The 21,503-nt window shown below is 39.3% G+C and overlaps 1 protein-coding gene across 1 annotated transcript; it reads right to left on the bottom strand.

Annotated features, from left to right (window-relative positions):
- Positions 1-548: 548 nt before the first annotated feature.
- jph2 (junctophilin 2) lies at positions 549-19,842 on the bottom strand. Its single transcript, XM_054609782.1, has 6 exons — positions 19,464-19,842; positions 15,939-16,749; positions 5,446-5,564; positions 1,803-2,704; positions 865-965; positions 549-758 (listed from the first exon to the last, which is right to left on the bottom strand). The coding sequence occupies exons 1-5, from the start codon at positions 19,840-19,842 to the stop codon at positions 885-887; spliced, it is 2,292 nt and encodes a 763-aa protein (XP_054465757.1). The 3' UTR covers positions 549-758; positions 865-884.
- Positions 19,843-21,503: the final 1,661 nt, after the last annotated feature.

Genomic DNA, 21,503 nt, shown 5'->3' with positions numbered 1-21,503 from the left:
CACCACAGTCTCAAATGCAATTAGCCGAAATGTAACTAGTGGCTTTGGAGTCTTTAAAGACTGAAGAGCAAGATCAAAACAATAAACTGACTTTACAGTAGCGATGGATTGCAGCTTGAAGTATTTCAACAGAATTTTCTGGAGAAACATTTCAGACTCCTTCTTGATAAATCTTCTTCAGCTTTTCAACCACACTTTGGACATTGTTGCTAATTAAAACAATGATAGTAGGATTTATAACTCCTAAATCTTTCATGCGTCTACTGCGGTTGAATTTGTGTCTCATCAACCAAGTTAAAGGCAGAGTGGAGAGAATATTCAGTCTGCATACGTTATCAACATTCCTTCATAATACCAACACATCTTGTGACAAGTGTAATTATCTACTGAGATTGTCTAATCAGCCAGTGTGTGAGTTAAAAGCCCTTTTTCTTTGCAAAAAAAGTTGACACACTTGTGACACACTGTGACAAAGTTGAAATTAGACTTCTTGAGCGCTGCTTCTCCAGCGTAAGCCCTGAGGTCGTACTCTACCATCCAGCCCCGACTTTAACATACAAACATCATCGTATTCAGATGTACTGAATCTTATTCATGTCCTTCAGTCCTTTGTCAAACCTCTGGAATCAGAGGAGCTTCACAGAGCCTCACACAGACACACCAACAAAAACCTTTAGAGGAACTGCGGCAGTCTGCATGAGGCTTCTTCATCTTTGATCTCTGGTCCTAACTGAGGAGGAGGCCGGCCTGCTGGTGACCTGCAGCAGCAAAAAACAATTTAACTTACGCTTGAATTTGTTGACTATGAATTTCAAAGAATCACTTCTTTTTTCAGCAGGTTATGACATCATATCTATGTATTACCTGAGGTGGAGGACAATGTCTCATGACAAAATGTGTACGAAGAGAATGGCCAGGCCAATGTTCAACAGGATGACCATGCAGATCATTATGTTGTTTGGGCCCTTTGAAAAGAAAGGAGCATATGTGAAACAAGGTCAGTGAATTCAGTTTCATATCTTATGAATGCGTGGAATTAATGCCGGTTTGTGAAAATTACAACATAAAGAAAATAGTTTCACATTTTGGGACATAAACTTATCCAGTTTTGTTGCAGAGAGTTAGATAAAAAGATTGACACCACTCTCCTGTCTGTATGTTAAAGAAGTTTCAGCAATAATACGAGTTAGCTTAGCTTAGCATAAACTGGAAACAGGAAGACAGCTTGCCTGGCTTTATCAATCTCACTCATTAAAACAATATATCTTGTGAGCTTTAAGGGTGCTGGGAGAAGGATTTTTTTTTTTACCTTTGGACAGAGCAAGACTAGCTGTTTCCTGTTCAGTCTTTATGCTAAGATAAGCTAAGCTAACCGTCGCCTGGCTTTAGCTTCATATCCAACAGGCAAACATGTGGTATCAATCTTTTCATCTTACTCTGTGCTAGAAGGCAAATAAGTAAATTTACCAAAACATTAATTGAAAATACTAAGCAATTTGTGCTGGTACGGTAGTTTTAAGTGATATAACTGAATTAACTTTATCACTCAAACACATATGTAGATAACTGACAACACTGTAAAACTAAAGCTGGAATTAAAGGATAACATGAAGTGCATGTCGTGTAAGGAGAGAGAAACTTTTGCAACAAGCCGTCTGTGGAAAACCTGAATAGTTCCTGACATATTTAAGTCTGGACTAAAGTGGTGAACCAACCCACACACAGAAATTGCCTGCAATATAGTCAAGCTGATAAAATGCCTTATAATATTCAAATATGGGTCCACATGTTTACTCTCTTACCTCCATTTCCAAAGACTCCTCATGACTTGGGATCGACACCATGTTCTTCAGTCTGGCTTCTGCTTTGGGCTCTACCTTCGGGGTTGGTTTGGCAACAATGGCTTTGGCTTCCACTTGCTTTGGTACTGGTTTAGGTTCAGGACTGGGTGCAGGTTTTGGGGACGGAGCTGGGCTGGGTTGCCGTTTTGGTAATGGCTTCGTTTCTGCTTTGCTGGACGGCCTGCTCACCTCCCTGGACTCCACTTTGTTCTCAGAGAAGGACGGTGCTCGTTCTTGGACTGATGGAGCTCTTTCAGTTTTGGCCTCGGTGGTTTTAGGCTCGGGGGTGACGGCTTTGGAGGACACTTTGGAGGCGGGGCGTGGGGCTTCTTCTTCATCTGGAGAGATGAGGCTATTCCTTACCGGGGCAACAGGGGCTGGAGTCACATCTGGACCTTTCACCTCTGAGTCAAACTTCTGCAGGGGCTTTATCTCCAGGTCAGAGCCCTGCTCATTCTTGCTGCTCTGACGGCTGGGGGTGCGAGAGGGGACACCACCCACATCAGGTGCAGCCGAGGCGGGAGCAGAAACGGAGGTTGACGGGGTAGTGGGACGACTACTGGGCCTGCTGTTGGGTTTACTGCCACCTTTACTGCCACCACTTTTAATGGGTTTGTCTTCGTTCCAGCTTCCTGGACTGAGGAGATTGGGTTCTTCCTTGGTGATGATGCCCGGGCTAGGGGAGGGGGTGCGGGCTGGGGACGAGCCAGGCATGAGGCTGTCCAGTTCATTCATGAGAGGGCTTTCGGGTGGCGTGGGCAGGGGCTCCTCCTCGGCTAACAGCGGCTCATGCATGACAGTCTCTGTGGTCTCACTTCCCTCCACGACCTCCAGTAACACTCTCTTCTTCAGATACTCAGGACCTGTGTGAGAACAGATCAACCAGTACATCAGTGTTTTATCTCATCATAGAGTCTCAATATGTTTAGAACATTGATAACAGATAACAGATAACATTGATGCAGACCCATCACACCCTGGACACAACCAGTTCCAACTCCTCCCCTCTGGTAGGCGCTACAGAGCACTGTACCCCAAAACAACCAGACACCAGAACAGCTTCTTCCCCATGGCCATCACTCTCATGAACAATTGATCATTCATCCTCTGTATGGTACAAATCCATGTCCAATAACCCGGTAACTTTAAATTAAAATTGTTTACATATTTATTCAAGCAGCCTTGCACTCTGCATATTTGCACTTTTATCTACACTTCATTGTCGTTGTTTTTGTGTTTTTTATGTTCATGTATATATATACTTTTGCATTTTTATATTTCTATGTACAAAATAGTTAATGTTTGTCCTTTTTCTTCTTGGACCTCCTTGATTTTTTGTTTATTTGTCTGTTTATGTGTATTAGTGAGCGTAAGTAACAGGAGTCAAATTCAATAAAGCTGATTCTTATTCTGATTCTGATTCTGATAAGCACGGTTTTCAGGACAGAATGTGATATTATTGACATAAAGTAAAGTTATTAAATTAAATTATTGGTGGCATTGCAATATAAAAATATATTTCTGTTGTTTCAACAGTTTTTCATGGAGTTCTCCTTTCTCTCTCCCCCTACACAACTAATTAAGTCAGCTATAATAAGAACTAAGTAATGGAAGTCATTTTATAAAATACTTTTTAATAATCCCCTGCTATTCTCAAACCCAACTAATTTGCTTTGACTAAAAATATCAGGAAATAGCTACAAGAGAGACTTAACATCTTGGAGATCAACTTAATAGTCATGCCATTTTCTCCCTAAACTACACTCAGCAGCTGTTTGAGTTTGAGTTAGCTATTCTTACTAATAACGCTCAACTTTAATGCACATTTTACACTAGATTATTGTTTTATGCTCACACTTTGAGAAAAAAGCGTAAAACTACAAAAGAAAAACACTTCATCATAAAATGTGTTGAAAAAATAAATAAAAGTGAACTTCTTAATAAGAAAGATTAAGGATGGCAGTATTCAAACTCTTTGTTATTCAACAAATCAAGCCAAAAACGAACAATGCATTATAGTCTATCTCTCCATGTTTTGTTATTCACTTCCTCAGCTCGTTTTATTAGTCCCAAAGAGTGCTGGGAACTGTAGTTTTCAGCAAACAGGAGGAACAATGCATTTTTCCAGGGGCGGATTAATCCACATTTTGTGCTCTAGCGAATATTTTTGGCAGCAGGACGCTGTGTGTGGGATTGACTCAAAACGAACTACAGTGAGTGTGTTCATAGCAATGAAGGAACAGGGTTTCAAATAGGTTTTTTATGGACAACATTAGAACTCTAGGGCACAGAGGAATAAGATACATCAGTCTTTTGAAACACAAATAATACTTCTTGATAGACAGATCGTTGTTTTTGTACAAATAAACCAGATGGTGCACACGCTGGCAATGTAATTCTATGTTGTTGTCTCCTTGGTGAGATATATTTCATGAGAGACTGCTTCCCAGCAGGACTCTCAGCCAGGCTTAATCCATTTTTCGTATTAGTCTGAGACAATTCTTGCAGCCGCTCATAAAAGCTGGATGACTATCTGTCGGATTCCTTAAAGCTATCTGCTGAGGGAGGAAGCAAGAGGCACCTAAATAGCTAGTGTGCTTTTGTGTGAACGTATAAGTGTGAGTGTCGACAGACTCTCAATGAAACTGATATGATCCCTTCGACCCAATAAGATGTTCCTTTTTTAGACATTCAAATGCGACTATCCTTGTGGTGAGCCGCAGCCAAAGATCTGCTGCTCTCAATATGGAGGTATGAACAGGGACACACTATAAACCTCATGTGTGGTTAGTGGTGAAAGAACTAGAATATCTTTTACTCATATGTCAAAGTAGCAATACCGCTCTGTAGAAATACTCCAATACAAAAAGTAAAAGTCCTGCATTCAAAAATGTACCATTAGCAACAAAATATACTTAAATTACAACAAATAAAAGTAGTAATCATGCAGAATGCTAGTTTTAGAATATTATATATTACTGTATTATAATTATTGATGCATTAATGTGTACATCCCTTTAATGTTGCAGCTGGTATTTTTTACTATATATACTTTACTAGTAAAAGTAGTTAAAATAAATGTAGCTTGTGGAGTTAAAAGTACAAAATGAGTCTCTGAGATGTAGGATTATAAAGTGGCAGAAAACTGAAATACTCAGGTAGAGTAAAATAAAAAACGAAATTTTAATTAAGGACAGTAGTTGACTGTATTTAGTTGCATTGCACTACTTTGCATTATCAGTTATAAGTTCATATTTGCGGTTTTCTTCAATAAGTTAAGTCACTTAATTGTAATGTTAATGTCATGTTATATCTGCTCCAGCTGATCAAAATTTTGATATGTGTTAGATTTGTTTTGACTTCAAAAATATGAAGCTAGTGAGAGGATTTCGTCTGTGGTGCATTCATGTCATTTGGGAAAGATGGAATATTAGTCTCCTTCAATAAAATTATTAATGGCATCCAATTTCAGGTGAAAATAACATATATTTCTGTATTTTCCTTTTCAAAAGAGATAACATTTTGTAAATAGTCCTAATGCTGCTATGCTTTTCATGTTAGTATCAGTTTTTCAGTTCTCCTCACAGATGAGAAGTCCACTGACCTGGCTGGTAGAAGGAAGGGGAGAGCTCTTTGGCCACCAGTCTGGCGATGCTGGACTCACTGTTGGACGCCAGGGCGGCCTGGTCGGCTGCATCTGACTTGGCCTTTGAATGGGTCGTCCTGCAGAGACAACAGATGCAACACAATTCATAAATCCCTGGTACCACAACAACCATGGAGATGTTTTACTTTCGTTTTACTGCTATCTGTTTTAATACATATATCATTTGATGAAGCAAAAATTCACTTTCAGCTTCTCAGATGTGAGGGTTTGCTACTTTTCTTTATGCTATAGTGAATATCTTTAGATTTAGATATCTATTGATTGATTAACTCTGAAAATAATCTACAGATATACTTGTAATTCATTACAACTCATGCTCTCTCAGCCATCAGCTTGCTTTAACTGTTCAATGGAGATAATGAATATCACAGTTTTAAAATTGGCAGAATGCAATACTATAAATATGGTGAATTACTAAACTTTGGGTTTTACTTTTAATACTACAGTGTTCTACAGTATGTTACATGTCATTTTGTCATATCTTTTTGTGTGTTTTAATGCATGCTGACCTTGATTTTGACACTTCAAAGTATGGACCTTGAATGTGAAACCTCAAGAGATGGTGGCTTAAAACAGTTTAACCAAAAATACCACAGTGCGAGGGATTGTTAATAATATTCAATCAGGGGTGGGTGGCTGCCGGTCAAATGGCTCATTAGTATTATTAGCTATCGAGAGAGGAGGTGTCCTTTTCTGCAGTTGCGCTAGGACGGAAATAAATTATGCTTTTATCACCAGACAATGAGTTACAGCTGGAAGACTACTGAAGAATCAATCATAACACATATTTCTGTGAGATAGAGAAAAATCACTGGAGTGATGCAATCAGCTTCAGAAGAGTTTGGACTATCTGGAGGATTTGATGCAACACTTATGTAATTCTGAACAGGAAACAGAACAAACGGGACAAATCTGAGTACATAGGTATAACTGATATGAATATTGTACTTTTTATTACCACTACATTTTTTTCCCCAGTTACTGGTTACATATGATGCATTTTTGTAGATTTAACTGACCTCAAAGTAAAAGTATCTAAAACAAACGCCTCAATTTGCTGTTACAGAATAAAGCATCAACAATTATATTAATAATGATCCAATAATATAATGCATTTGCCACTCTGCATAGTGAGTATTTTAACTTGTGATACTTGTTATACTATGTTTTAAAGATATGTCTGTACTTTTACGTGAGTGCCATTTTATCAGGAATATTTTTCTATTTTCAAGTAAAATATCTGGGTGTTTTTCCTGCCACAGGTATTTAAAAGCTACAGGGCAAAAACAGAAAAAAGTACAAATAAAATACACCATAAATACAACAATAATGGGCAAGCACACTTTCACAATAAAAATATAGTAGCAATATTTACTTCCTATGAAGAAGATTATGATTATTATGATTATTGTTGTTGTTATCATTATTATGTTCATGTCTTTTCTCATAAATGAATAGGAGTCTCTTGCTGTGCTATGAAGCTCTGTGGCCAACGGAGTTCAATGCTAAAATTCTCACTGGCAATACAAACAAACTCATGTTTGGCAGATGAAATGTTTACAATGTTCAACACTTAAGCTAGTGTGTCAAATCTAATGATAGCATATGCTAATTAGAACAAAACACAACATAGAGCTTTATGTGCTGGGATGTCAGTTTTGCATGTATTTATGCATCAACAAATTATTGAACAAGTTAGAATTTAACCAGATGGGGGTGCTGGATGAAAAGTTAAGAGATCACCATAGTTACCACATTTCATCCTGAGGGGGACATGAATTTGTGCGCCAATTAAATGCCAATCCATCCAAAAACTTTCTGGAACTGAATAACTGAAAATGTTTGACCTGCAGGTGGTGCTACATGAAAAGCCAGGGGATCACAAAAGTCAGTAAACTTCTTCTACTGGGGAACACGAATGTCTGTACCAAATTTCACGGCCACCCATCCGGTAGTTGTTGAGATATTTCAGTCTGGAAAAACATGAACGACCAACAGACGTCTGAAAACCTGAGCTAAAGGCTGCTGCTGCACATTAACAGGGAGATTTACTGATTGTGATTACTCTGTGGATACTTGACATACTGTAACTTTACACTGAGCTGAAAATAGCTCCCTGGTCCACTTGAAGACTCAGTGGGGAAGGTGCTTCCCACTGGAACAATTAGAGACTCCTGAGGCTCCCTGATTGAGATAGATGAGCTCCACCTGTCCACACACAGTCAGCACCTCCTTCCTCTTACAGGAACAAATACACCCTCAAATCTCATATGTTTAATCATTCAATAACGAAGATTTATAATAACAAAAGCTGCTTTTTAGAAGCAAGCTCCCAAGGCAATGAGGCAACTTAAAACTAAATCACACCACACAAATACAACATTTTGCCAACTGTCCACCACAACAGATCACAAACATATTGTTACATTTTTTTAAAAGGCACAGTAAACAGCTAGTCACTGTGTTTCTCTTTCTCTCAAAAATGTGACTCAAACAGGAGCAAATACAACTTTTTTGGGGGACTATTTTCAGTGGAGGATGAATAAACATTTGGTGCTCTTATGAGTGTTTGGGGCAGCAGGACGCTGTATGATTGAGTCAAAATAAACTACAGTGTGTGTTCGCAGTAATGAAGAAACATGTTATGTTGAGCTCGAAGTATTTACATTTTAGAATATTGTACATCTACTACACTACGTCTAACAGGCGAATATTGTAAACAAAAATATGCATGCATTGTTGTAGATTAAATAACCTAAATAACAAAGTACCTTAAGGAAATTCAAGTATATTTAGCAGTATGTAGTGGTGACAGAAGAATAGAGATAATTTACTTATACCAGGTTGTAAAAGTATTTTTACAACAGGTTTTTCTTCACATTTTGTTATGTTGCAGCCTTATTCTAAAATCAATACCATTTTAGCAGTGAAAATACCGTTTTATAATTAATTTCAGATTTATTAAAGAGAAAAAAATGAAACATATCATTGACATAAGTATTCAGACTCTTTGTTATGAAACTTTGAAATTAAACTCAGGTGGCCCCCATTTCTCTTGATCATCTTTGAGATGTTTTCACACCTTGATTGGAGTCCACATGTGCTAAATTCAACTGATGGACATCATTTGTAAAGACACATTTCTGACTATTTAAGGTCTTACAGCCTGCAAAACTTAGTTATCAGCCTGCAGAGTTCAGAGACAAGATTTGCTGCATTTAAAGTTCCCAAGAGCACATTGGCCTCCATCATTCTTAAAGGGAAGCTAATCCACCAGCTCTCACAATCTTCACACATGTTGGTATCAATGCACTGGTTTGTGTGTGTCTGTCTGACAAGCACAAATCTCAGCACTATAAATGTGCAGGAAAAAACTCAGACTTGAGTAGTGTTAACCATCACACATCATTGATAGTGAAGAAAGAGCTCACCCCTGCATTGAAAAGTAAAACAGATTTAACCCTAAAATAAACACTCAAGATATCTACATTTAGTAGATGCTGCATCATCTTAAAACAACCTGTCCCTCCATCTGGAATTAAGCTGAAGACTAGTCTGTGTTTCCTTATATTTGTAGAGGGTCAGCAGTGTAGTAATTTATCTCCACTGTGGTCTTAGTTTCTAAAATTGGTTAGCATTGCTGCTAATAGCTTGATAGGTGGCAGAGCTAATATGGGGGATTGTTTTGACTGATGATTCCCTAATGAACACAAATGCTGTTGTTCAGCTGTTGATTCCAATTGTAAGTTAATTTCCGCCCACATGCTCTGGTAAATCACTCAGTCACTGTATTAACTGCCATGCCACTTTAAAAAACAACTTAAACTAGTTTAAACAGACGTGTTAGAGCGTGACATCAGTTCAGTTCACGGCAAAACAACTGAGAAAACCAGAAATACAGATAAGAGTAAATTAACGACAAATATTTCCTATAGGAGGCATGTAGTTATAATATGTCACAAGGTTTTAAAGACTTTGGGAACTTTTAGTCTTTGAGATGCTGGAAATCGGTTTGTGGTTTAGTGATTCAAATATCAAACAGGATCCAGCTGAAATGAGGAAACACAGGCTGTAGATTTAACTTGCGTTATTTTTTTTAGTTTAGTTTAGTCATATTTAATCCTTTTTTAGGGAGAAGGAAGAGGAAGTAGGGGTGCTCGCTCTCTGGAAATATATCTGTCAGATTTTGATACGCCCTCCTCCTACAATAGAACAAAGGGATTCAGGTCAGAAATTAGACAGCCCTGTAAGTTGTATAACTGCTGCAGTGTGTGATAGTCCTCCAGGGCTTCTCTGCAACCAAACATGACATTTGACACTGTGACCTAAATACCCTTTATGCTTTCAGGGCCTTAAGAAGACGCTTGTTGTGATCTGAGCAGTGATGAGACGTTAGCTGTAGGAAGAAACACCCAAAGCTCTAAACAATCATACACCTTAAATCTTACATTTGAGCCAATGCAAAATGTTAAGTGTTTCTGCAAATAGGTCCTTCTGTTTTCCAATTTAACAACCATTTGTTTTTTTGCAGTTGCACAGCAGGCGGCTGATGGCAAGAGATATTCTGGCATTCTGGCATGTGTCACTTTATCTTTTTGAAGGGCCCCTTTCAACTGTGTGAGAGGTTGTGTGTGTGTGAAAGGATGATTTAATATCTATATAAAGACGACCTAAAGCTTCTGACTATAATCAAATCACTTTGTCAAAATACACATGGGCTACATTAAGAGCTAATTGCAAACTCATTATTGCCACATTGCTAAGAGGTCACATAAGGAATAACTTATGTGGAGGAAGTCTTTTACTTTAGTGAAAGCGGCAATACCACAGTGTAGAAATACTCAAGTAAAGGTAAAACACTCACACACAAAAATCAAGATACAATTCAATTACAAAAAGTAAAGGGACTCATTATGCAGAATGGCCCATTTTTGAATAATATAAATTGTAGTATTGTATTATAATTAGTGATGCATTCATGTGTTCATCACTTTAATGCTGCAGCTGGTAAAAGTGAGGATAACTTTTACTGCTGCATTCCTTTTGAATTTCACTTATATAATTATATATAATGTTATTAATCTGGATCGTTATCTTGTTACTAACATTATTCATTAAATGCCTCTGAATTGTAGTGAGTATTAGTATTTCCATAAAATAGAAAAGACTCAAGTCAAGTAAAAGTACCTGAAAATTGTACTACCTTGAGTAAATGTACTTAGTTACTTCCCATCACTGGAAAAGCTACAAATATCTCATCAATACTCCTGAGCTGAGGTTATAAACTGAACTTTATTTACAAATGTTGCACACAAAATGCTCGATTCAGCAGTACAGTATGTAATCCAAGCCGCACAACTAAAGCTAGGTGTGGTACATATATAACCCTTTATACCCAAGCACTTGCCCATGAGCTGTGTCATATTTATATCCGTGGAACCATTCGACACCACTGCTGACGCAAGATGGCCTGAGATCTGTGATCTCAAACTGTTAACGGTGAGCAGTGGCGCTTAAGAGTGCAGTGGGTGATGGAAACCAAATCAGCAAGCAGACGGCTGTTTCAGGCAGAGTTGTGCACCATTTAAACGAGTATTTGATTTGCTTTAACAGGATAAAGAGTGAGTAAAGTAATCGGTGATGGGTATGCAGACAAACAAAAAGAGCTGCTGTGATTCAGCTTATGAAAACAGTCTGGGTGTGTGTCTGTGACTAGGCAGTAAAGATGGGGTTTGGAGGTGGGGGTAGGGGGATAATCAGCTGTTGCATTCCCCTGTGATTGTGATACAGCAAGAGTGCGCCTGCCCATATTTAGTCAGGGCTCCTCTGTGACCACAGGGCCCCTGTGTGTATGTGCGTCATTTACACCCTGTCCTACCACACAGGTCCTCCTTCAGCCAGCCCACGCAACAGAACAATGTCCACAGAGTGTCTGGATGCCAGTGAACGCTCGGCTAACTGGACTGGAAGAGGCCAGGTCTGGCATCCCATGCAGTGCACAGGTTGAACATGTATTTTTATCCATCGACTTCATTGCCAAAGGATCACGGAGGGAGGAAGCCACTGCCAGGAACAGATGTGTCATGTCTCCACTGCTTGTATAATAAACAGATTCCGATTCAACGTGCAGGAATACTCTGTTGTTTAGTTTGTATGGTGGCAAAAGTATTCAGATCTGTTACTTAAATAGAAAATACCACAATGTCAAAATACTCCATTGCAAGTATAAAGTCCTGCATTCAAAATGCACTTGGAGAATCAAAAATAAAAGTTATCTTTCTGCATAAAATGGCCCCTGTGACTAATTAATGTGCAGAATTTAATTATTGCAGCTACTTGAGGTGTGACTAGCTTTAACTAGTTAGTTAGGAAGTCTTTTCCAGTGGTTCTGAATTTAGGGCTCAGGGCCCTCAAAAGGGTCACAAGATAAATGGGATTGGTTTAGAGATGAGTAATGTTAGGAAAAAGAAGGAAAAAATAGGTTCTGACACAAATAGATTCTTTTTTTTTTTTTTTACTTAAATCTCTAATCTTGTTGAATATTGGAGAAAATCAAAAAAAGTTTAGAGGGAAAATGTCTCTTTGGCAGAACTAGAAACAACTTAAACAAAGACTTCTGAAACATGACATGAGGCTTAGCCTTAAAGAACCACTGGCTTAATATATAAAAATGGATTCTATTTTAAAAACTTTGCCTAACGTTTGTATCTAAAAGAGTAACCTGAAAAGTAGAAACTCCAGCTGTCAGAAAAATGTAGTGGACTTAAAAGTACATTTTATCCTTCTGAAATGTAATGGAAAGGTATAAAGTAGAATACAATGGAAGTAAAAGTACCTCGAAATTGTACTTAAGTACTGTACTTGAGTAAATGTACATCCTATAAATGGGTTTTCTGTAGTTTCACACATTCAAGATACACCGTATTTCCTATGAGGTCCTGTTTGGTTTGTAAAGGTCACCGAGGTGTTTCTGAATGCAGTCCTACATAAATACTGAGCTTCCAGTCTCAGCTCTGTCCAGGCGCCTGTTCCTGTGCTGTAGGTGAGCTTAAGGCACTGATGCAATGAACACCAGCCCATAACTCTTATATACTGCTTATTCTAGCAGAGTACAATATTTAGATTTCGATCTGCTGGGACAAAGGTCTGCAGTCTATCAGTGAGAGTCTCACTGCTGTAAACACTGGGCTTAAATCAGGTGCTGAAGACGACTGCGGAGAAAAACACCAGCGCCTTGTACGGTCACAGGCAAACTGAAGGTAGACATGTGAACAATAATACCTACCAGCTCACAAGACAGAAATAGTGGGCGGCCTAGCTGTTTCTGTCTGTTTCCAGTCGTTATGCTAAGCTAAGCTAACTGGCTGTGGCTTCATATTTAACAGACAGATACTTTTCCTTTAATCTTGCACTAAGCAATCATTTTTTTTGTCACATTATGTCTCTCTGTCCTGGTTTCCACTTTCCTCCATCTGCCCTGCAGGAACCCCCCCGTGCTCACCTGTTCCCCATTTCTCTCGTTAGTCTGCAGCATATAACCGGTCTATTTCCACTCCTACCCTGCCAGATCGTCACAGTTGCCATGCTGCGTTGGGCCTTTGCTTTCCAGTCATCAGAACCTGACTTTGACCCTGTACCTGCCTGTAAGCATATTTAATAAATCACCAAACTCTCCCTGTCTGCAATGACATGGCATAAATGTTCATACTGTATTGCTCAAATTCATTTCTGGGGTCAATATTGTTACTGGTGGCAAAGTCCTCGGTGCCAATCAGGAAGTGATCAGCCAAACCCTGAAAGTGAAATGCTAAAATTGGATTTATTTAAATATTGCACCACTCTTCAATAATTTGATGTTAACAGGCAATATTAGGTTGGATAAAATGAAATTCCTCATCACCAAGAGGTTACAAACAATCGTGAACATTTTAAGTTAAGTTTTTTTATCTTCTGGAAGAGTCAGATGAAGACAAAAGATTTTGCTCAATGGTGACATTCGCTATATTTTTGTCTTATTTTATTAGAATAATCTGCTCGTTTGAGCCCAGAGCTGTTCTTCTGTGATGTACTGTAAGATCTTGTACAGTGTTGTATGTAATCCAAGCCTCACAACTAAAGCTAGGTGTGGTACATATATATGCTAACCCTTCATACCCAAGCACTTGCTTATGAGCTGTGTCGTATTTATATCCGTGGAACCATCTTATGTTGCATTATGGTGTCAATATGTTACTATTATTAATATTACAACATCTCTGCATGAACAAAAGAACACTGGTGAAGATGAAATAAGCCGTTTTAACATTTACGGCTGTTGAACTCATAATGGGTTTCCATAATATGAACATTTGGTTATGCAGAGTGTGATATTAACTCCTGTGGCTCAAACAGTGTGACTCTAAAGAGCCACTTCAGCCACTGCGCTCATTAATTTTTGTCTGTAATACAGTATTAAAAAAATATAATGACTCTTTGGGTGTGTTTTCTATTATGGGAATTATTGTGGCCAGCAGCGAGAGGCAGTGAAGGGAGTTAGTGACTCTGAATGAATGAAGTGTCTATTTTTATTGCTATTGTCTCTACATGAGCTGTTACCCTCTCTACCTTCATACACTGCCCTCTGAGTAAACCAAGAACCAGTTTGTGCCTCTCAGTACTAAAGCTACAGTTTCTCCTTCAATGTTCTGAAGGTAATTCCAGAAGCCATCAAAATGGTTAGAAGGCTCTTCTAACCATTTTGATTAAAAATATTCCATCTATTCTACATTTGGTACGGCACAAAAATACCTACATACATACAAAATATTAGAATGTAACATCAAAATAGTATATAAATGGAAAATAAAACTATTATACAAATTGTGCATGGACAAACCACCCAGATGGTTAGAGGAGTCTTTGAGCATTGTGGAAATGTCTTCAGAACAGCTTCAAGTTTTGTTAAATTACATTTAGTATTTTCTTTTTAAATATTCCAACGCTTAACGCTGCATGGAGCCTCATAAAGGTCGGAAAAATGTTTTTCTGAAATACTTTTGTGTTCCCTCTTATCCATAGAGAAAGACTGAGCTATATCACAATATATTGTACATATATGAGGCTGTCCGAGACAGTCTGTAGCTGGGATGATGACTATGGTAATAGGATGATGCTGTAGCTGTCTTTGAACCACCAGTGCAGCCGTAGTCTGAGCAATAACAACATCCACAGCTTCATCCACCACAGCCAGACAGAGCCGCTGCAGCTGTGCTCACAGCCGGTGGTTGGCTTTCGGAAAAGGCTAATAGGCAATAAATGCCTCATGTAAAGTGCCACATCATCTCTCCTTTCTGTAGTATCTGCATACCATTCCCCTAAACTGCCAGTGTATTATGTATTATTACCGGACTGGACCAACAAACTCATTGTTCCTGTGTTTCAGGAGGAATGCAGACATTATTGCGAGGAAACACAAAAGTAGTTTGGGAATACATTTGCACCAGGACTCATCAGTGGCCAACTAGGTCTCACTCCCAACTTGTCAAATACAGATGTTTAATCAATGCCCCTCGTTGTCTGATACCGTCGCATGGAGGCACCCTTTAGCTTTAGTATGAAACGCACCAGGCTTTCAACTTAAGGTTTTTTTATGTACATAAAATTAGTTAAAACCATCAGACACGGCCCTTCGTGGGAGTTCCCTGCCTCAGGTTTTATGCCTGTGTGTGCACATCCATCATTTTCTAACTATGCGGATGGGCAGAGAAAATGGAGAACATTGAGGGGTTTGAAAATGCTGGCTTCCTGCACTGAGTATAAAAGATATATAAAACTTTCCTCATCACGATTCTGCGTCATTTCATGTGCATGCAGCCATCCTTGTAGAATATATAACCAAGGTTAACTACAACGTAAACTCAGCCACGTCATTAATAGAGGCTTAGAGCAGCTGATGTAGTATAAAGTGCACGATAGTTTGCTTTGGGTGGGTGTAGTGGATCAAACAAACACAGGACTTTCACCCAGGATACCACTGTTTGTGTTCAATGTATAACAAAAAGATCATCGTTGAATTGTTTTGTCACGTAGTTCATGCGAGTTGTTAGTCAGTCAAGTTTACGTCAACCACATTCTTTTCATAAAAATAACTTATTGGTTTTGTTGCCCAAAACTAACTTTCTGTAAAGACAGACGCTTATTATGAAAAGGCTCTATGAACGTACTGACACTCTGTCCCTACACGTCCAAAACTAATGCTAGAGAGATATCTAAAGCGTTGTTTGAAACTAGCATCAATAGGTGATGAGTTAGGAGTGAGAAAGTGCTATTGCAGCAATGTGACTACATGAGTGGTACAAACTAGGACTAGAGAAAACTCAAGAGTCTGCTTGTCTTTATAAATATAAACAAAATCAATAAAGAGAATCATGTCTCCACTTATTTGATCTCACCTGGAGGCAGCAATCTCTGCCTTCTGCTTGCCAATGGCTGCAGCCCTCTGAGCGCCCTCCACCGCACGCTCCACCTTCTGTTTGATCTTGGTTCCCTTCAGCTGGATCACTCTCTTCTTCATGGCCTTCACCAGCATGTTGTTCATGTACTTGCCTTCCTCTTTCCCTCCCTCGGCGAAGGTGGTGCAGCCGTAGCCGTGTCTCTGGTTGTTCAGCCACTCGCCCTCGTACTTCAGCCCACTGGACCTCTCGCTTATTCCATATCCTGAGCGCTTGTCGTTCTTCCACTCTCCCATGTAGACCTCTGTAGTGGTGGCGTCGATGTCGGCCTCCACTGGGGGGAAATCCTCAGCTCCGGCCAGGCTTTCATCCCCAATGCTGGAGTTGGTGTCGCTGGCGTTGGAGCTGAGAGCCGATTCCGTCCTCAGAAAGCTGATCTTGCTCTTCTGGCTTGACAGCGAGGTACTTGATTCGGACTTCTTGAGCTTACCCAAAAGGGAGCCCCTGCGAAACAGGCCCTTCTTCTTGGGTTTCACAGCATCTGGGTCGACCTGGAGAGTGAGGGCAAAACCTCCGCGAGAAGGTCCCAGCTGGGTTGGGGTGGTGACGGGTGTCTCCTCACCTGAGGCGTTGGTGGTGGTGATGATGGGGATGTCTTGCTGCAGAACAGTGCCGTTGCTGTGCTCGCTGCGAAGTGAGGTAAGGGAGGTACGAAGAGGAGAGCGGACAACTGCTGCCATACCATAAGGGACGCTCTGTCGGACCCCATAGCCGTGCCGCATCCCGCCTGTGAACTGACCCTGGAAAGTACCTGGACACATTACAAAAACAGGGAGTTATTCTTTTTCCAACCGCACCACAGACCAATCAGAAGCTAATTTATAGCCATGCTAGTAGCGTAGCTCTAGATGGCAAAGTCCGTCTGTTGGTTGTTTTGTCTACTACTTTGAACCACACTGAAATATCTCAAATCTGATGGTTTGCAATGAAATTCAGTACAAGCATTCCCTCAACCCAGAGTTCCTACCAATTTTGGCGATCCCCTGACTTGTCCTCTAACTTCACCAGTAGGTCAAAGTTTTCCCGTATCTTGTGAAATATCTGAACACCTAGATGGATAAAAACAACATTTCTAGACAGCAAATCCCTCTGTGTTCGGTGATCCTCTGACTTTGTATCTAGCACCATCATCAAGTGAACAGTTCAACACTGTTTTATGACCAAATACCAGCAAAAGCTATTGACATTCCCATCAGCCTCAGTTGTACTTTGTGTTTAGTGCTCATTAGCTAATGCTAAGAAGGTGAACCTGGTGAACATTAGCCTATACCTGCTTAATATTAGCATCTTAGCATTGTCATTGTGAGTATGTTAGCATGCTAATGTTAGCATTTAGCCTCACAGAGTTGCTTGCAAGGCTGTTGACTTTAAAACATGGCTTGGAGCGAAAATAGTTCACTCCATATAAAACTACCTCCCCTTTATTTTCGACCAGAGTGTCGCGGATATCTTTAGTGTGAAATGTTCATTAATGCCCTCACTGACAAGCCATCTTGATGTCTGGTCTCATGCTAAAATTGACACGAGTGTGGATTATAGTGACAGCTAGGCCTCAGCCCGTGAGGCCAGGAGTGCATGGAGCTTGTGGGCTATTATTACATCCTGACATCTGGTGCTATCACATCCCCCACTGCAACTACCACCAGACTGGGCTTTAAAGCTGATGAGTCAGCTGTTGAAGAGGGGAACCACCGCTATTGTACCAGCAGAGATCAGCTCAATCAATTGTATTTGTCTTTTCCTCTACACAGTCAAATGGATGAGCTGGGGGATATACATGCACCAGAAACATTGAGGAAGTATTTAAGGATTCAAAACGTCCCTTTAAATGTTCACGATTGTTTGTGACCTTTCATTTTATCTAACCTAATCTGCTCTGTTAACAGAAAAGTCTTGATGATCAGTGGTGGAAAGTAAAGAAGTTTATTTACTCAAGAACTTTATTTAGTTTGAGGCAATTGTACTTTACGTGAGTATCTCTATTCTATCCTACTTTGTGTTTTATTCCACCACATTTATATGACAGCTTTGGTTATTACTTTGCAGATCCAGGTTTTACGTACACAAAACAACTGATTGGTGTGTAAAATATGATGCATGTTATAGATGTATATAATATATAATAAATACATCCTTTTTTCATAATTAAAGCAGAAGCAGTTATTTTCCTGTCACTAAGTATTTTTACATGTCATTATTCCTACTTTTACTTCAGTAAAATACCTGAACACTTCTAATACTACTTCCACCAACACTGTTGATGGTGTAGTTTACCAAAATGGAAAGATTCCTGTGAGGTTTTGATTTCCAACCAGCTTTGAGCACCTCTTGACTGACAGCAGCAGGGTGGTATTTTCTTCTGGTTACACGCAGACATCACAAACGACCATGAGGATCATAAGGCTGCCCTGTTTGTGATTTGTCTCCATGTCGCCTGCAATGAACTTTGTGCAATGAACCATATGGCCACACTTTGCTTGAGGGGTTTTTATCTTAATGTGTTATGATTTAGTTATCATCCTCTCCGTGGATGAAAGTAATCAAGTGCTGTACTTCAGTAAGATTTTGAGGGCCGTCTTGGCTTCTGTATTTCCATTTAAATGCTACTTTATTTGTTTTTCTCGTCTGTATTTAACTTACATGTTACTTTACAGGTTCACACATTAGATACACAACATACGATCAACAAATAAAATCTGATGCATTTTATTGATTAGAGTTATTAGGAGTCACTTTTACTTAAGTAAAGGATCTGAGTGCATCCTCTACCACTACTGCAGCTGCAATTGTAATGCACATCTGCAAGTACATTTACTCAGGTATTGTACTTTTGAGTACTTGAGTACTTCCATTTCCCACTACCTCATACTTCTACTCTGTCCTTCAAAGGCAAATATTGTACTTTTACTCCTACATTTATTTGATAATTTTAGTTTTTAAGATTGATAATACAAATATAATCATAAGATAGGACTTTATTGATCACTAGAGGGAAAATCACAGTAATATATAAAGCATAGATTAAGCAAATTATAATTAAATAAAAAAAATGCATTTCCTTTTAATATTAAACTTCCTCACTGACAATTAAATGTGCTTCTCCCAAAACAGCAATATTGGTATAGCCTACTTTTAAGTATAATTTGATGCTACTATTGTTCGTTTAGTGAAATGAACACTTGAATGCAGAACAACAGTATTTCTACATTTTAGTAGGCCTGGTACTAGGATCTGAATACTTCTTACACCACTTTATAATCCCAGAAACGTAATCATGAGCTCAAGTAGGCTACATTTACTCGAGTACTTTCTCGAGTACTTATTTAAAGAACTATGGATACTGGAAGGCACTTTACTTAATTGTTTTCCATGTTAAGCAACTTTATACATCTGAACAACATTTCAGATGGATGTAACTTTTACTTATTACTTTTACAAATCTGAGTTTCAATCTGTAAATCTCACCTCCATCAGCATATGTTTCTGTTCCATATCCATCCTGAAGCCCATTATTCCATGTTCCTTCATACTTCGCTCCACTGCCAACACTGATCCGGATGCCATATCTCCCCTTAAAGCCATGAGTCCATTCCCCTTTGTAAATCCAGTGTCCTTTGGTTTCTACTCCCAGGCCGTGACGCTTCCCCTGCGACCAGTAACCCTCGTAAGTGTTCCCGCTGGGCCAAGTGTAGACCCCCACCACCTCGAAGCCGTAGTTCCAGGAGCCGGAGAACTCGCCCTGGCCCTTGGGTCCGGTGCAGATGCCATGGCCGTGGGCTTTGCCTCCCTCCCAGCCACCGCAATACGCTCCGCCGTCGTCGAACTCAAAGCGACCTCCACTCATGCCTCACCGCAGCCTGCTGACAAAAGTTACCTTTGAAATCTGTTACCTGGCTAAAGATAAAACCTCCGTCAGTCTGACTTCACCTTCACCTGACATCAAAACTGATTGGAGATATCCTTGGTGCTGAACTTGTGGGGGTTTCTTCTTTTGGAGTTGGTTTGGGGATATTTACGCGTGTCCATGAAGCTCCGTTGCGCACGTCTTCGCCCTTAACTTAAACTTTTATTTTGTCCTCTTGAACTCCAGTGTCTTCTTCTTCTTCTTGGATTCGTCGAATTAACTTATCAATCTCTTCTTTCTTTTTTTTGGGGGGGGGTCACTTGGTTATTATTTTTGTATGTCTTGTCTTGACGAGCCACTGATCTTACATGGCTTTTTCCAGGTGGCTGCAGAGAAAAGCCCCTTTCCCCCTGTCCCTGCCACCCAGCTATCTCTTGACAGTCGCTGCTGCTGGAAATATTTCAGCAGACCCAACAAGGCGACCAATCCACACACACACACCCTTCCAAAAATACAACCCAATCCTTATGCTGCTGCCTGCAAGGAGCCATGCCAGAGTCTTGCCACCTCGGGGCTAAAGTGCATCCCATTCAGGACTCTGCCCTCCATAAGTCCTCCCCCCCCTGCAGTTAATGCAGTAAATACATGACAGAGACTTAATAAAAGAGATATCTGATATAGCTATGTAATTTCCCATTGATGTTTCTGAGGGCTGGGCCATAATTCAATATGATGATGTATTTTCTTTAAATATAATATCGCGATTCAATCACATAACAAGATATTGTGACACAATTGATCACAAGCACCAACTCAAATTTCTCAGAAAATCTGATTATTTGCTCTAAAGTTCTTAATTAAATGAGAACATACTCAGTGCTTTCAATTTTTTTGTACACAAGCCTGTGCAAAACCATGAGGTTATGCCATCGACCTGTAGACTATTTATTGATTTAACCAGAAAACATGCTATATCGCGATATGCATTGTCATTGAGATATGAAATAACCAATATAATGAAAGACTCTTTTGGCAACTTTCGCTTAACCTATATCGTCTCATATATATTATATGATCTAAGATTTATAATAAATACTCCAATAGGTACTTACAGCCTGTGTCTCTGTGGTTGATGTTATAATAACTATATTTCACACTATACGTGGTATGTAGATTATAGTCTATTATGGTATAAATGTAGTCCTATGACGTTATCATTACAGTACATTCTGCAATATAACCATTGTTTAAGTACAAAAGCATGTATCATAAATCGGATGTTTTAATTTTCATTATTTTGGTAGTCAGAGTTATAGTTTGCTGGAACTTAATAATATCCAATCCATTTCTTTTTTATTACATTGCAATCTAATTAATTTTACAAACAGTGGGAATGAGGGAATTTGTCATAATAGGACATATTGTACAGTGTGCCTGCTTCACTTTCTTCACTCCTCCTGCTGGCAAATGTTGGTAACTGCAGTGTAGATATTATAATTTCATTGGTGTTTTAATATATAATACTAATGCAGCGATGGAAGAAGTACTCAGGTATTTAACTTAAGTAAAAATACAAATACAATAATGCAAATACACTCAATCACAAATACGTGTATATATATATATATATTAATGCATTCAAAATCATACTTGGGTAAAAG

Source organism: Anoplopoma fimbria, chromosome 12 (assembly GCF_027596085.1).
Source record: "Anoplopoma fimbria isolate UVic2021 breed Golden Eagle Sablefish chromosome 12, Afim_UVic_2022, whole genome shotgun sequence".
In the NCBI taxonomy this organism is placed as follows: Eukaryota; Metazoa; Chordata; class Actinopteri; order Perciformes; family Anoplopomatidae; genus Anoplopoma; species Anoplopoma fimbria.
Note: the sequence above shows the minus strand (reverse complement) of the source record. Positions and strands in the feature narration are given on the sequence as shown.